Source organism: Bos javanicus, chromosome 9 (genome assembly GCF_032452875.1).
Source record: "Bos javanicus breed banteng chromosome 9, ARS-OSU_banteng_1.0, whole genome shotgun sequence".
Classification (NCBI taxonomy): domain Eukaryota; kingdom Metazoa; phylum Chordata; class Mammalia; order Artiodactyla; family Bovidae; genus Bos; species Bos javanicus.
This window is the reverse complement of record NC_083876.1, coordinates 72,079,861-72,094,679: the sequence shown is the minus strand read 5'-3', so window position 1 is coordinate 72,094,679 and position 14,819 is coordinate 72,079,861. Positions and strand designations below refer to the sequence as shown.

The 14,819-nt window shown below is 42.8% G+C and overlaps 1 protein-coding gene across 1 annotated transcript; it reads right to left on the bottom strand.

Moving 5' to 3' along the window:
- Window positions 1-786: 786 nt before the first annotated feature.
- Window positions 787-3,798, bottom strand: TCF21 (transcription factor 21). Its single transcript, XM_061428033.1, has 2 exons — window positions 3,063-3,798; window positions 787-1,336 (listed from the first exon to the last, which is right to left on the bottom strand). Exons 1-2 carry the CDS (start codon window positions 3,510-3,512, stop codon window positions 1,247-1,249), a joined length of 540 nt encoding a protein of 179 aa, XP_061284017.1. The 5' UTR covers window positions 3,513-3,798; the 3' UTR covers window positions 787-1,246.
- Between the last annotated feature and the right edge of the window lie 11,021 nt (window positions 3,799-14,819).

Genomic DNA, 14,819 nt, shown 5'->3' with positions numbered 1-14,819 from the left:
ACCCCGAACATTAAACAGCCCCGGTGGCATCTGGCTCATCGGCCGCCGCGGGCTGCGCTGGGGCAGCGAGGGAACCCGGTCCCAGGCTCCTCGGACTCGCCTCTCTGTTTATCTCAACTTAATCTTCCCCAACGAGCTGTTCCGTTGCCTGGAAGATGTTTAAATTAAAACCCAGTCCGCCGGAAGTCGTGGAGAGGCGCTGAATGCACTGGCTAACGTAACAGAAAGGCAGGCATGCGCGTTGTTAGAAGTAATTCATTAATTATTAAGAAAACTATATGATACACGTTGCAGCCCCTCGAAAATCGTAGAACACATTCCAGAGGTATGGCATTTACATTTTTCATCGCTCCCTTTATTGCTTCACTCGTTTGCAGTTCTGGGTTGCGTGGGTTCATGTCTGCACCTGGAAGGTTATAGAATGTGGGTTTTACCTTCCTGCTTGTGTTGGCAATTACACTGTGGGGTACCTGAAAATCAGATTTTCCTTTTCTCTTGAATTGTATGACTGTTCTTAACTTTAATCCTTCCCTTTTTTTGTTTAGTTACAATATTTCTATTTGTCTTAAAAGTAATCTGCAAACTTGAGACTCGTTTCTTTTTGAGGTTTCAGTGCAAAATATGATTTGCACCTTCATGGTGGAAATCGTACTTAATCATTTTCTATCTCTCAAATAAGTTTGGATTGAAGTTCAAAAGGACCACTTTTATTATTGACCTACCCCTATGGTTCCCCACCTTTCTATTCCAAATATATTTTCCAAAAATCACACCAAACGGCAGGGCTTTTAGCAATATAAAGAAAGATTTATTTTTGAAAGTAGCAAAACTTGTTTGAAAAAAATATATCTTTAAGTGAATTACTTTATAAATGTGACTGTCAAAGTCAGCTATTCTATGATCTACATTTTACAACATATTGTACAAAAGATACACATTGATAGGCTCTTATTATCTATTTATATATTTATAATTACATATTGCACTTGGACCAGCAAGGCTCGCAGAGTCATTCACGGTAGAAGTTAATAAAGTTAAATAGATGGGAATCGTTGTAAGTACAGTTGATGTTTCTCTGGTTTGGAAACGAATCTCCTCGTCGCTGTAAAGTGTTCTCGCGGGGTGGGACAGGGAGAGGAGAACTGCGAGGGGGAAGCAGAGACAGAGAGCGGGGAGGGCAAGGGTCGCCTTCCCCGGGGCCCGCTCCCCTCGGGAGCGCGCCTTTCCCAGACTCGCACCTCCAAGGTCAGGACGCCGTGGTTCCACATAAGCGGCTGGCGGTCACCACTTCTTTCAGGTCACTGTCGGGTTTCCCGGCCACCATAAAGGGCCACGTCTGCAGGAGAGAAGAGGGTGGAGGAGGTAAGTGGCCGTGGAGGAGGGGTGGGACGAGGCCGGAGCCGGAGACCAGAGTAAAGGCGGCAGGCGGTAAGTTGGAGAGACCCGTTATCTCTGCAATTCACTCTGTGACCTAATGCGCCCTGTGACTGGATAAAGTAGAAAGCGGCCTTGGCGCCAAGTCACAGCTCGAGGTGATAGAGCAAAGAGGGGCTCACACTAGGTTCGAAGTGAAAACCCAAGAGAAAAAGCACAGCCCGGCGGCAGATGCCGCGGTGAGACTGAGCAGGGAAACCGAGAAGGATCTCGAACCGCTGGGCATCGGGTTCAAGGTGAAGCGCCCTTCTGGCCCTGGTCAGGCTCTTCTGAGGCCCTGGTCAGGCTCCCAGCCCTCCCGCTTTCACCCCCCAGGGATTTCCCTACTTCTAACTTTCATTCCATCACAAAGGCGGGCTTTTCATCACCGTTTCGAAATTAATCGCCAGCTCTTAAAAACAAATAATGTTAATAAAAGAATATCCAGGCGAATTTTCAGACTGTCTTCCTATAAGGCTGAGCAAACACAGCTTTCTCTTCCCTTCTTCCTGACATTTATAATAAAGCTCGCTTAAGGTTTCTTAATCAAGGGTGAAGGCAGCAACAGCTGTAAATGAAGGCACTGCTTTCATTTTAGGTCCAGATTTTTAAAAGCTATTTACTCAAGAAAACTTGACTCTTAGTGAAAGGAAAAACACTTTCTATAGCAAAATATGGTTTTGCAACCCCCTCCCATCCACCCCCCCCCACCACTCCTGAAACCAGTTCAGAGAGACCACTCAAACCTTCAAACCTGTCTCCCTAGTGCTGACTGATAAGAAGACTTTTAAGAGGAAAACGTCTCCTTCTTATCATATATAAACAAAGGTGCTAGTTAGTTTTTGTTTTTCTTTAGAGCCCGGAACCCTTAAAATTAAATCAAATGCAAAGAGGGAATGAAAATACATTTCTTAAACAGTAAAATGCCTTTGAGAAAAATATTAGGTTCAATGAGCATTAAGATAAAAAGTAACATGTTCTTAAATCTTGAAGGAGAGTGACCTATTTAATATTATTTATTACATTAACAGTCGTGAGAATGTACTGATTATGCTGATATTTGCTAAAACTTCTGAGATTCGAAAGTGTTAATTCATCGACAGAAAAGTGCAGAATATTTAAACAGTTGAGGACTTAGGTGACAGTTATGGGGGGCACGATGTGTTCATATGTAAAGTTCTACGTATGGAAAACTTTGGGAAAGAAACAGAGTGGGATGTTTTTATTTACAAGAAGTAGAGGAGGAGGGAGATCAAGTTCTACTCTAGCTAAAGGAAGAATAAGAGGATTACTAAAATGCCTCCTTAGCGCGTAGCATCTCCTCCGTGTCCTCTGTCCGGCACCAGCCCTGAAGGCACTGGTGCGAGTGTGGGGGATCCCTCCTCTTTGCCAGCTCAACGTGCTTGCAAACTCTTAATTGGGCTGCCACGTCAAACACTCGCATAAATCACCGCGTTCCGCAACTTGGAAGGCAGAGACCGAGGATCGTGTGGGGATCGCCCGCACGGTCCCCTAGAGGCACTGGCTGGCGGTGACCAAGATGCGCGGGTCGCAGTCCGGCGCGCACCCTCACACCGGGGACCCACTGCGGGCGCGCTGTGTCCGGGGTGCGGGGGGGCGACACGCCGCCACCACACCCGAAAACTTACCAGGTTGACCGGGTGAATATAACCGTTCTCGTACTTGTCGTTGGCCAGGATCTGCCTCAAGTGGGCGATGTAGCTGGACGCCAGCCTGAGCGTGTCCAGCTTGGAGAGTTTGGTGTCCGGGGGCACCCAGGGCAGGGTGGTCTTGAGCCTGGAGAAGGCCTTGCTCAGCACCCGCATCCGGGCTCGCTCGCGCGCGTTGGCCGCGTTGCGTTGAACCTGTTTCCCCTCCTGGCTGACACCGCTCAAGGGGCTCTTCTTGGTGGGTGCCTTCCTCCTCTTGCCCAGGCCGCCGCGGCCCTTCTGGGGCGACCCGGCCTCGCAGTTGGAGCTCTCCTCGGTGCTCTCGTTGGAAGTCACAAACTCCTTGTTCGAGTCCATTTTCAGCCCGTCGCAGTCCAGCATCTCCACCTCTTGAAGATCCTCCACATCGCTCAGGGAGCCGGTGGACATGTTTGGGGGAGAGGATGAAAGAGAGAGGGAAGGGAGAGAGGAGAGAGGGAAGAGGAGACAGAGACCTCGAAACCAATGAGCCCCCGAATGTGGAGTATGAGGCGGCCACCTCGGGTTGGGGAGCCGGGAGGTGGGGGTCTGGTTGGGTCTCACACCCCTTTCCCCTTCGCAGTGTCGGGAGGAGAAGCCGCGAGGGCTTCTGCGGGCAGGAAACCGACGCGCTGTTTCCCCACCCCCGGAGTCGTGGCCGGAGAGGATTGTGAGAGAGCGCGGAGGAATTCGGTGGACACTAGGAATTTATCTGGGGAATAGAGAGGCGGATCCTTGCCGCCCAGGGGAGGGGCCTGCCAGGCCCCGGCAGAGCTGTTAGACCCCTTTCACAACCCGAGGGAAACTCTCACGCACGGCCCCTGATTTCCAACTTGTAATGGAAACCAACTCCATCGCAGGACGCGAATACCAGTCACCTTCTCCCACTTTGGGATGAACCAGGGAGCACCGGGGCCCACCCAAGCTCCTTTCCCGGGGCCCATCTCTTAAGGCCGGCTTTCCTTCTTAAGAGGTCATAGCTGACTCTGTCTGAGAACTTTAGGAAAACGACCACATCTCTGCTTTTTCTGGGCCTTAAACCCACGGATCTCATCCCCCGGCTCCCCACTTCTTCACAGAAAACACCAATGAAAATCTAGACACGAATCCACCACCTCCTGCCAACACTATAAGACTGTGGCTTTTCCGAGATATCTTCTCACCTTAACTACGGCGAATTAAGACAGTAGGTGCTTTATAGGATCTTTAGGGTGATGACAGAGAAAGTACCAAAAAATCCACTTGCGCCTGGTCACTTTAAAGATATCAAGGAATTGCCCATGTGTACATACCAGACATAACCATTGCACACCCACACACAACACACACATTTAAGGGGGCGTGGGGGGAAATGAGATAGAGTAACATGGATTTATGGAAAGTATTTTGTTAGTTGATAATCTTTTCTTAATGAAATTAAAACTTTCCCCTTAATTTCTATAGATCCATTTAATACTGTCTTAAAATGTTAGTTGCCTCAGACATCAATTGGTCCCGTGATGTCTTGTGCTTTCTTCCCTCCCAATGCTGCCTTCTTTTGGCTATAGCGGGGTTCTGCTTGTAAGGCTGACATTACAAAACATTGAGCAATATTATCCAGTTCAGAAAGGTTCTTTTTTCTACCCCTAACTCCAGCCCCGACCATCTTTCCTGGAGAAGAAGAAAATTCAAGGAGTAAGTAGAAAAGCAAGGGGACCAGAAATCGAGTGATTGAACGACATCGATGAAATGAAACCAGAGACACAGAAGGCATGGATCTCTCTTGCTAGTTCTTCTCCAGGTTTTCTTTCCTTGGAATTAGGCACTGAAGTTGAGGGGCTGGAGCAGAATGTAAGAGCGGATTCTGAGCTTTTGCCTGGGAATCTGTACCCCTCTGCTAAACTGAGATACCGTATCTCTAATCCTGGGCTCAGTTGGGAATTCACTAACCTCTAACGTTTTGTTTTGTTAGCAAGGTCTTGTTTGCTTTCCCCCTATGCTGTAAACTAAACAGATTGTCAGCAAATCAGCCTTTATTAATGAATTAGGGAGACCCCCCCCATAATATCTTTGCCCAGGATCCAAAATTTGTTAATCACCAGTGTAGAGATTTATGAGCTCTCTTATTTTCTGTTGTTTGTGCAGGTGGAGATTTAAATGACCATATCCACTACCAAGATTTATTACGAGAGTGATTGATGTTATAAACCAGGAAAAGGACTCTTCCCACAGCAGGGATGATAGAAATATCAAGTTGAAGTTGCCTTTGTCTTCATGCACAAATGACCCAGCCCTACAACACAGAAAGTATAATAATTTAATCTGAGATCCAAGACAGCATTAAGAGAACAGTCAACAGGCCTGTTAAATGTTTCCCCTCTGATTCCCAAACTAGATTTCTTTGATTTACCCTCCCTTTTCTCAGTCTTGGTAAGACATGAAAGTTAAAAGTTATTTTTAGACTAAAAGAGCTATGTGAAAATGGGCATTGACCAATACTTTGTGAAACATGTGTATATGTGTGTGTGTGTGTGTGTGTGTGTGTGTGTGTAGATACTGAGATATATGCAAAATAACCACAGATTATTTATTTGGGCTCTGGAATGGGATGATAATTAAGAATTTGAACTATGGATTTACCACATACAAGGCTAGTAAGCTCAGAAGATTTTACTTGGAGTCCTTTTCTTACTGGAGGGAGAGGGTCTGGTTTTCTGCTTCACTTCAGCTGGTAAACTACTGAGACTGTTTGTGGGATAATAACAATCATAGTGATATATACAACTGAATAGATTTCTGCTGTCTGATTTTCTAAGTCTGAAAGTGTGCAATAAATATCAATTTCTTAAAAATAGCAATTTCTAGAAAGGATCAAAATAGCTTCATGTCACAAGCTGAGTTTATGTGTGTGTGTGTATGCAAGCGCCTAGTAATTAGATTTTTTTTTTTAAAGATAAGTAAGAATTAAGTCCAATTATCCCGCAGTGACACGTTTAGACTGGGAAGGATGAGTGGATTGATAATGAACTTGGGGTATTTGTAAAAACTCTCTAAGTGATAGCTACCAGTTTGGGAGCAAGCTATGAAGAAGGCTTGTTATTTAGGTACCTTGATGTGCAGTCTTGAAGACAATAGATTAACATGAATAATACCTTTTCCTCTTGACATTTTGTGTCTACCCTGCTAATAAACACTTAGGGACAGGTGGGTGGGTGGGGGGAATGACTTATTGTTGGATTCTACCAAGAAAATCAGTTAAGCTGTAACTTAAACTGTGCCAGATTCTCCCAAAATATAAACTATAATTCTGTGAGAAGAGACGCATTTTTGAGAAACTGTATTAACTCTTTCGATAACAAGAGAAATCCTTTCAACATTAGAGTTTCAAAGAGCTAAAGAGAAAACCAGTGGTTTGAGAGCATGAGGTAGTTAACTGAAAGTTCTTACCTTACTTTTAAGAGAGAATTTATGCCCCCAAAGACATCTGGCCAATTTGTTGCACACTTCTAACAATTTGTTCTGCAAGAAAGGCTATCCTTGAAAGATTTCAATGCTAAGGAAAATTTATCTCTAAAAGTAGTAAAATGAAGATTAGACGTGGAATGTATCCTTGAACGTAAATCCTGGTTTATCAACTGATAAATTTTCAGGAAGTTCAAATTTGATTCAGTCGCACTTGGATGGGATAATTTGCTTCCTTTTTTTATGAGAGGAAAAACATCAAGGCTTCTTTTGAACTGCCTTCATCTTCCATCACATTCTCTTTCCCAGGGGAGTAGAAAAATATGTCTTTAAATTTGAATTTTAATCCTTTTCTCATACTCCCTACTATTTGTCCAAGAGGCATACATGCTGGGAAATTGGCAAAGATGCCAATTTTCTCCTTGTTTCTTCACTGATAATTAACACCTCCAGATGTGTTATTTTCTTTGTTTGATGGTAACCACCACCAGTTCAACTATATGCTGACCTTGCATGCAAATTGACACCTCTTTCTCCATTGACCATCATTACCACTGTATCGTGTGCCATTGATGGATTACTTTCCGTCTTCAGCTTATAAGACTATTGGAATTTGACTCTATTTTATTAAATTTTAACTTATTTTGTTAAGTGAGTATTATCTCCCCTTCAGATCAGATCAGTTGCTCAGTCGTGTCCGACTCTTTGCGACCCCATGAATCGCAGCACGCCAGGCCTCCCTGTCCATCACCAACTCCCGGAGTTCACTCAGACTCACGTCCATCGAGTCAGTGATGCCATCCAGCCATCTCATCCTCTGTCGTCCCCTTCTCCTCCTGCCCCCAATCCCTCCCAGCATCAGAGTCTTTTCCAATGAGTCAACTCTTTGCATGAGGTGGCCAAAGTACTGGAGTTTCAGCTTTAGCATCATTCCTTCCAAAGAAAGCCCAGGGCTGATCTCCTTCAGAATGGACTGGTTGGATCTCCTTGCAGTCCAAGCGACTCTCAAGAGTCTTCTCCAACATCACAGTTCATAAGCATCAATTCTTCGGTGCTCAGCTTTCTTCACAGTCCAACTCTCACATCCATACCTGACCACAGGAAAAACCATAGCCTTGACTAGACAGACCTTTGTTGGCAAAGTAATGTCTCTGCTTTTGAATATGCTATCTAGGTTGGTCATAACTTTCTTTCCAAGGAGTAAGCGTCTTTTAATTTCATGGCTGCAGTCACCATCTGTAGTGATTTTGGAGCCCAGAAAAATAAAGTCTGACAGTGTTTCCACTGTTTCCCCATCTATTTCCCATGAAGTGGTGGGACCGGATGCCATGATCTTCGTTTTCTGAATGTTGAGCTTTAAGCCGACTTTTTCACTCTCCACTTTGACTTTCATCAAGAGCCTTTTGAGTTCCTCTTCACTTTCTGCCATAAGGGTGGTGTCATCTGCATATCTGAGGTTATTGATATTTCTCCCAGCAATCTTGATTCCAGCTTGTGCTTCTTCCAGCCCAGCGTTTCTCATGATGTACTCTGCATAGAAGTTAAATAAACAGGGTGACAATATACAGCCTTGACGTACTCCTTTTCCTATTTGGAACCAGTCTGTTGTTCCATGTCCAGTTCTAACTGTTGCTTCCTGACCTGCATACAAATTTCTCAAGAGGCAGATCAGGTGTTCTGGTGCTCCCATCTCTTTCAGAATTTTCCACAGTTTATTGTGATCCACACAGTCAAAGGCTTTGGCATAGTCAATAAAGCAGAAATAGATGCTTTTCTGCAACTTGCTTGCTTTTTCGATGATCCAGTGGATGTTGGAAATTTGATCTCTGGTTCCTGTGCCTTTTCTAAAACCAGCTTGAACATCAGGAAGTTCACGGTTCATATATTGCTGAAGCCTGGCTTGGAGAATTTTGAGCATTACTTTACTAGCGTGTGAGATGAGTGCAATTGTGCGGTAGTTTGAGCATTCTTTGGGATTGCTTTTCTTTGGGATTGGAATGAAAACTGACCTTTTCCAGTCCTGTGGCCACTGCTGAGTTTTCCAAATTTGCTGGCATATTGAGTGCAGCACTTTCACAGCATCATCTTTCAGGATTTGGATTAGCTCAACTGGAATTCCATCACCTCACTAGCTTTGTTCATAGTGATGCTTTCTAAGGCCCACTTGACTTCACATTCCAGGATGTCTGGCTCTAGGTCAGTGATCACACCATCATGATTATCTGGGTTGTGAAGATCTTTTTTGTACAGTTCTTCTGTGTATTCTTGCCACCTCTTCTTAATATCTTCTGCTTCTGTTAAGTCCATACCATATCTGTCCTTTATCGAGCTCATCTTTGCATGAAATGTTCCTTTGGTACCTCTGATTTTCTTGAAGAGATCTCTAGTCTTTCCCATTCTGTTGTTTTCCTCTATTTCTTTGCATTGATCGCTGAAGAAGGCTTTCTTATCTCTTCTTGCTATTCTTTGGAACTCTGCATTCATATGTTTATATCTTTCCTTTTCTCCTTTGCTTTTCGCTTCTCTTCTTTTCAGCTTCTCTTCTTTTCACAGCTATTTGTAAGCCCTCCCCAGACAGCCATTTTACTTTTTTGCATTTCTTTTCTATGGAAATGGTCTTGATCCCTGTCTCCTGTACAATGTTACGAACCTCATTCCATAGTTCATCAGGCACTCTATCAGATCTAGGCCCTTAAATCTATTTCTCACTTCCACTGTATAATCATAAGGGATTTGATTTAGGTCATACTTGAATGGTCTAGTTGTTTTCCCTACTTTCTTCGATTTAAGTTTGAATTTGGCAATAAGGAGTTCATGGTCTGAGCCACAGTCAGCTCCTGGTCTTGTTTTTGCTGACTGTATAGAGCTTCTCCATCTTTGGCTGCAAAGAATATAATCAATTTGATTTCAGTGTTGACCATCTGGTGATGTCCATGTATAGAGTCTTCTCTTGTGTTGTTGGAAGAGGGTGTTTGTTATGACCAGTGCATTTTCTTGGCAAAACTCTATTAGTCTTTGCCCTGCTTCATTCTGTATTCCAAGGCCAAATTTGCCTGTTGCTCCAGGTGTTTCTTGACTTTCTACTTTTGCATTCCAGTCCCCTATAATGAAAAGGACACCTTTTTTGGGTGTTAGTTCTAAAAGGTCTTGTAAGTCTTCATAGAACTGTTCAACTTCAGCTTCTTCAGTGTTACTGGTTGGAGCATAGACTTGGATTACTGTAATATTAAATGGTTTGCCTTGGAAACGAACAGAAATCATTCTGTCGTTTTTGAGATTGCATCCAAGTACTGCATTCTCCCCTTACTCATTCTGAATTTATAATTTATAATTTGATGCTGGCCTGTTATATTTGGCAGCCAAAGTGCACGCAGCACTAGTGAGTGAGACTGGTGGCTAACGGAGGACATCAGTGATGGTGATGCTATTATCTTTACCTGGCATCATTTTTTTAAAAAAATTTAGTTTATTGAAGGATAGTTAATTTATAATGTTATGTTAATTTCTACTGTACAGCAAAGTGGTTCAGTTATAAATATACTGTATATACATTCTTTTTCATACTTTTTCCTACTTAGCAATGTTTATGATCAGTATTCATAAGTTCTCTTGGTGTTCACCTTACCCTCCCCCTCCTTTTCACATTTAATTCGATGAATTGTATATCCAGTGCTATAACACTAAAGTTTAAAGCTGGAAAACAACAGTAAAGTCCAAAGAAAGACCCATCATGGCTTTTAGACCCAAGAGTTAATCTTAAATTCCATGTGCTCCATAATGTAACTCTGACAGCAACCAAGCCTGAGCATGTGAAGGACAGAGTCTACCATAAGGAGCAAGTGAGCTGAAGGAAACTTAGATAGTGAGAGGTAAAACTCTCACAAATCAAGTTGATTGTCCTCCTAAGTCTTCTAAGGCTGACTTATTTGATTAGACCTGCTCAGTATTAGGAAAGAAGAGAGGAAAACCTGAGCAACTCTCCTCTCAGGTGCCATATGAGGTTCTTAACCTCCATTCTCCCATTGCATCAACAGAATCTCTCCTTTCTGTTGTCATCATGAAAGGAAGAACTGCTATGTGAAATGAAAATCTTTTTTTAAGTTACATTTGAAGTGTAGTTGATTTGCAATATTTCAGGTATACAATAAAGTGACTCAGTTATATATTCTTTTCCAGATTATTTCATTAAATGTTATTGTGTGTGTGTGTGTGTGTGTGTGTGTTAGTCGCTCAGTCATGTCTGACTCTGTGTGACCCCATGGACTGTAGCCCACCAGGATCCTCTGTCCATGGGATTCTCCAGGCAAGAATATTACAGTGGGTAGCCATTCCCTTCTCCAGGGGATCTTTCCGACCTAGGGATCAAACCGAGATCTCCTACATTGCAGGCACATTCTTTACTGTCTGAGCCACCAGAGAAGTCCATTAAAGGTTATTATCAGATATTAAATATAGTTCCCTGTGCTATAAAGTGGGTTCTTGTTGTTTATCTACTTTATATGTGGTAGTGTGTATCTGTTAATCCCCAATTCTCAATTTATCTCTCCCCCGCTTTCCCCTTTGGTAACCATAAGTTTGTCTTGTATATCTGTGAATCTATGAAATGGAAATCCTAATAGTAATGTGTGCCAGAGACTTTCCACAAATAACAGTGAAGTTTTAGAAAAACCTGCTTGAGTGATGACTTTTCCATATCTTCATATAAGCCTGAGCAAAACCTCCCAAGTTTTCCTAAAAAGAATAAATCTTAAGTAGTATATGAATGATACCTATAAAGCATTACACTTTTTTTTGGGGGGGGGGTAGTTGCTTCACCACATCGTGATAGTTTCTGCTGTACAACAAAGTGAATATACATATGTGTATACACATATGCCCTCTCTTTTGGATTAATACGGTTTATCGATGGTGATAAAACAAAGAGGCCAACTCACTGTCAGCCCCCTGCCTGTCAGATTAGGAGAAGATGGGCATTACAATCAGACCTTCCTTCTGGTGGTTATCTGTGTGTAATTACATCCTGTGGCAGGTACTTTGAACCTTGAGGAGCCAAGAGTCATGAGTCACGTAGTTTAGCTCCTTGGACCATCAAAAAAGTACTCAGACTGTGACTCTTGACCTCATGAGCATAAAATATTTCCAGGTAGTGTAGAATTTTAAAACAGAGCCCCAAAGGAATAGCCTCTTAGAACTGGAAGGGACTAAGAACCTAGGAGGCTCTACATAAATTCTGTGCAGGCTCACATAAGTGGCCAGCCACAGCATTGCCACTTGAACTTGCAAACTGATTTATCTTGTAATGCTCTTCTACTCAGAAATATTGCTTTGAATTACTTTTCTTATTTGAATAATAGGAAATGAGTGAAACACTTATATTTTGTTATCCAGTATTTAGTAATAAAGAATCTATCGCAATTGAAGCCTGTCCTATACAAAATGAGGTAGATTTGAGCCATCCTTGGGTATAATGGTTTGAATTCTGTCTAATGGGTTAAAGTAATGTAAGTTCCAAAGTGACCTTGTTAAAATAAATCTCAGTTTATTATGGGAAACTGATGGGCAGCCCAAGGGCCACTCATTCAAGGAACTCATCCTTAAATCTGCCCTCTTCTCCCTATCTCCCCTGCTAAACACTTGTTCAAATCACCAAAGTCTGTTACTAAGATGACTGCAGAAGTCTTCTAGGGGATCCTTTTGCCTCCATCCTCACCTTTCTAAAATCCTCTTCCAACAGATTGATTCAAGTCATTCCTCTTCCCAAATCCCTCAAAACTTCCCATTGTGTTTAATATAAAATTCAAATTCCTCATCATGGCTTACATGACTCTACTTTGCTCACCACCCTCCAACCACATTGGTCATTCCTCTGTCTCTCAAAAACAGTGGGTTGTTGCCACTCTAGGTGCCTCATCCTCGCACCTGTCTGTCTGGAGGCTCCTCCCTGGTTCTCTGGATGGTGGAGTGCTTATTTTCAGGTCTAGGCTTAAAGTCATCTTCCTGAGTATCCACTCTGAACATTTCTGTCCCATCATCAATATTTTATTTATTGATGATAACGAATAGTAGCCAACATTGACTAAATGTTTATTACAAACCAGGCATTGTTTTAAGTACTTTCCAGATGAACTCAGTTCTAATAGCAACCTTATGATTTAGGAACCTTAGAGGTGAGAAAACAGAAGCACAGGGAGATTAATAAATGTGTTTAATTCATGAAGTTGGTGATCCAGTTGGCTTCTGCTATGTAATAACCCTTATTGGTGACTTAAGTTTGTGTCATTTCTCTTGGTTCCATTAGTTGACTGGGCTCAGCTGGTTGGTCCTCACTTGGGGTCTCTCAGTCAGAAGGTTTCTGGAGTCCTCTGTAGGCTTGATTAGGCTGAACATTTAAGATGACTTCTCTTACACCCTGGGATTGCTACGTCAGCCAGGGTTTGGCCAGGCGTCTCTCTCCAGGCAGCCTCTCCATGTGGCTTCCTCAGCCTGGCAGTCTCAGGTAGTTGAACTTTTTACACTGTAGTTAACTCCTTTCTGGGTGAGCAGAAAGTGAGTCTCCTTTCTGTAAGACTCAGGTGGAAGCTAAAGGCCTTCTTATGACCTCAACTTAAAAGTTACGCAGCATCATTTCAGCCTCTTTCTGTGGGTCGAAAGTAAGTCATGGAGGCTGCCCAGATTCAAGGGAAGGGCCAATAAATGAGGAGATGTGGTTCAGTGTGTGTGTGTGTGTGTGTGTGTGTGTGTGTGTGTGTAGGGGAGTGGGAATCATTCTTGGAGGCTGGCCGTTACAGGGGATAAATGGCAAAGTCTGGATATAAAAGGGGCAAATCTGAGTCTAGAACCCTCAGTTTAAATTATTGTTACTGTCTTGAAATTATTGTGTTTGTTATCTTCTCTCATCAGTGTAATGAAAGTGTCTTCCTCCATTACTGTAATGAAAGTTTCATGAGTTCAGGGACTTTGTGTTCATGGCTTAGTTGTGTGCTCAGAGCCTAGTGCAAGGCTAACACAAAATCTGTACTTAAAAAATAGTTGTTGAATAATGGGTGGCTGTTCTAGGCCATAGCATGTGGAAACACACCGTGAACTGTAAGATATGCACATTATTTAGAGGACTAAACACAAGTTCAGTATACAGTGTCTCAGACACATCACAGTTTACTTCTCTCTTTCTTATAGTGCAGACCTTGGCAGGTGGTCCAGGGTGGGTGGTTGACTCTGCTTCATGAAGATACCCAGGCACCCAGGTTTCTTCTGTCTTGTTACTCTGTCATCCTTTGGGAGGATGATTTCAGATACATAGGTGAAGGCAGCTTACCCTCACCAGCCCTTGGGAAGGAAGGAAAAGAGGGTGGGGGGCAAGCAGGTTCCTTATAATAATCGGAGCTGGAAGTTATGCATATCATTTCTGCTCCCATTCTATTAGCCTCTTTAGCTGCAAGGAAAGTTTGGAAATATAGTGTCTGAATATGTTCTGCAAAACTCAAAGTTGAGGGGATCTGTTGGTAGAAAGAAGGGGATCCAGTTTGCTTTCTGCCAGTATATTTGTAGCATAAAGGGTCAAATTAACTGTAGCTAGGATAAAAATTTTTGTTTGATTCTGATAGAAAAGGCAGATCATAAGTTCTTTATGAAGTACCAGTGGTCTTCACTTATTTGGAGCTCAGAATTAGTTGAAAAATATTTAACAACCTACTTCTAATTATGCATCTGAGAACACTCATTCAGCCTTTCCAGTGTGAGCCATTCCAGCTAATGCTGTGATTAACTTACTCTTGGTAAAATGGCTTGTTAAAGTTAACATATTTGAGAAATGATCAATAAAAATGTGCAGGTTGTTAAGGCTGTTATGACTACTGGCCCTAATTGAAACCTTCTCTGCTGCCTGTTTAATTTCTATCAATCTGATCATGCTGCAGGTAAATGTATATGGGTTTAGAGCAAATAGAAAACTTTTAAAAATTTATTCATTTTTCTGATATATTTTAAGGCTTCAGTTCAGTTCAGTTCAGTTCAGTTGCTCAGTCATGTCTGACTCTTTGCAACCCCATGAATCGCAGCACGCCAGGCCTCCCTGTCCATCACCAATTCCCGGAGTTCACTCAAACTCATGTCCATCAAGTCAGTGATGCCATTTAGCCACCTCATCTTCTGTCGTCTCCTTTTCCTCCTGCCCCCAATCCCTCCCAGCATCAGAATCTTTTCCAATGAGTCAACTCTTCGCATGAGGTGGCCAAAGTACTGGAGTTTCAGCTTTAGCATCATTCCTTCCAAAGAAAT

Bases quoted from the DNA above. Each gene is read 5' to 3' on its own strand.
- TCF21 (XM_061428033.1), bottom strand. From the start codon at position 3,512: ATGTCCACCGGCTCCCTGAGCGATGTGGAGGATCTTCAAGAGGTGGAG. The intron at 1,337-3,062 runs GTAAGTTTTCGG...TCTCTCCTGCAG, and splicing joins ATATTCACCCGGTCAACCTG to ACGTGGCCCTTTATGGTGGC.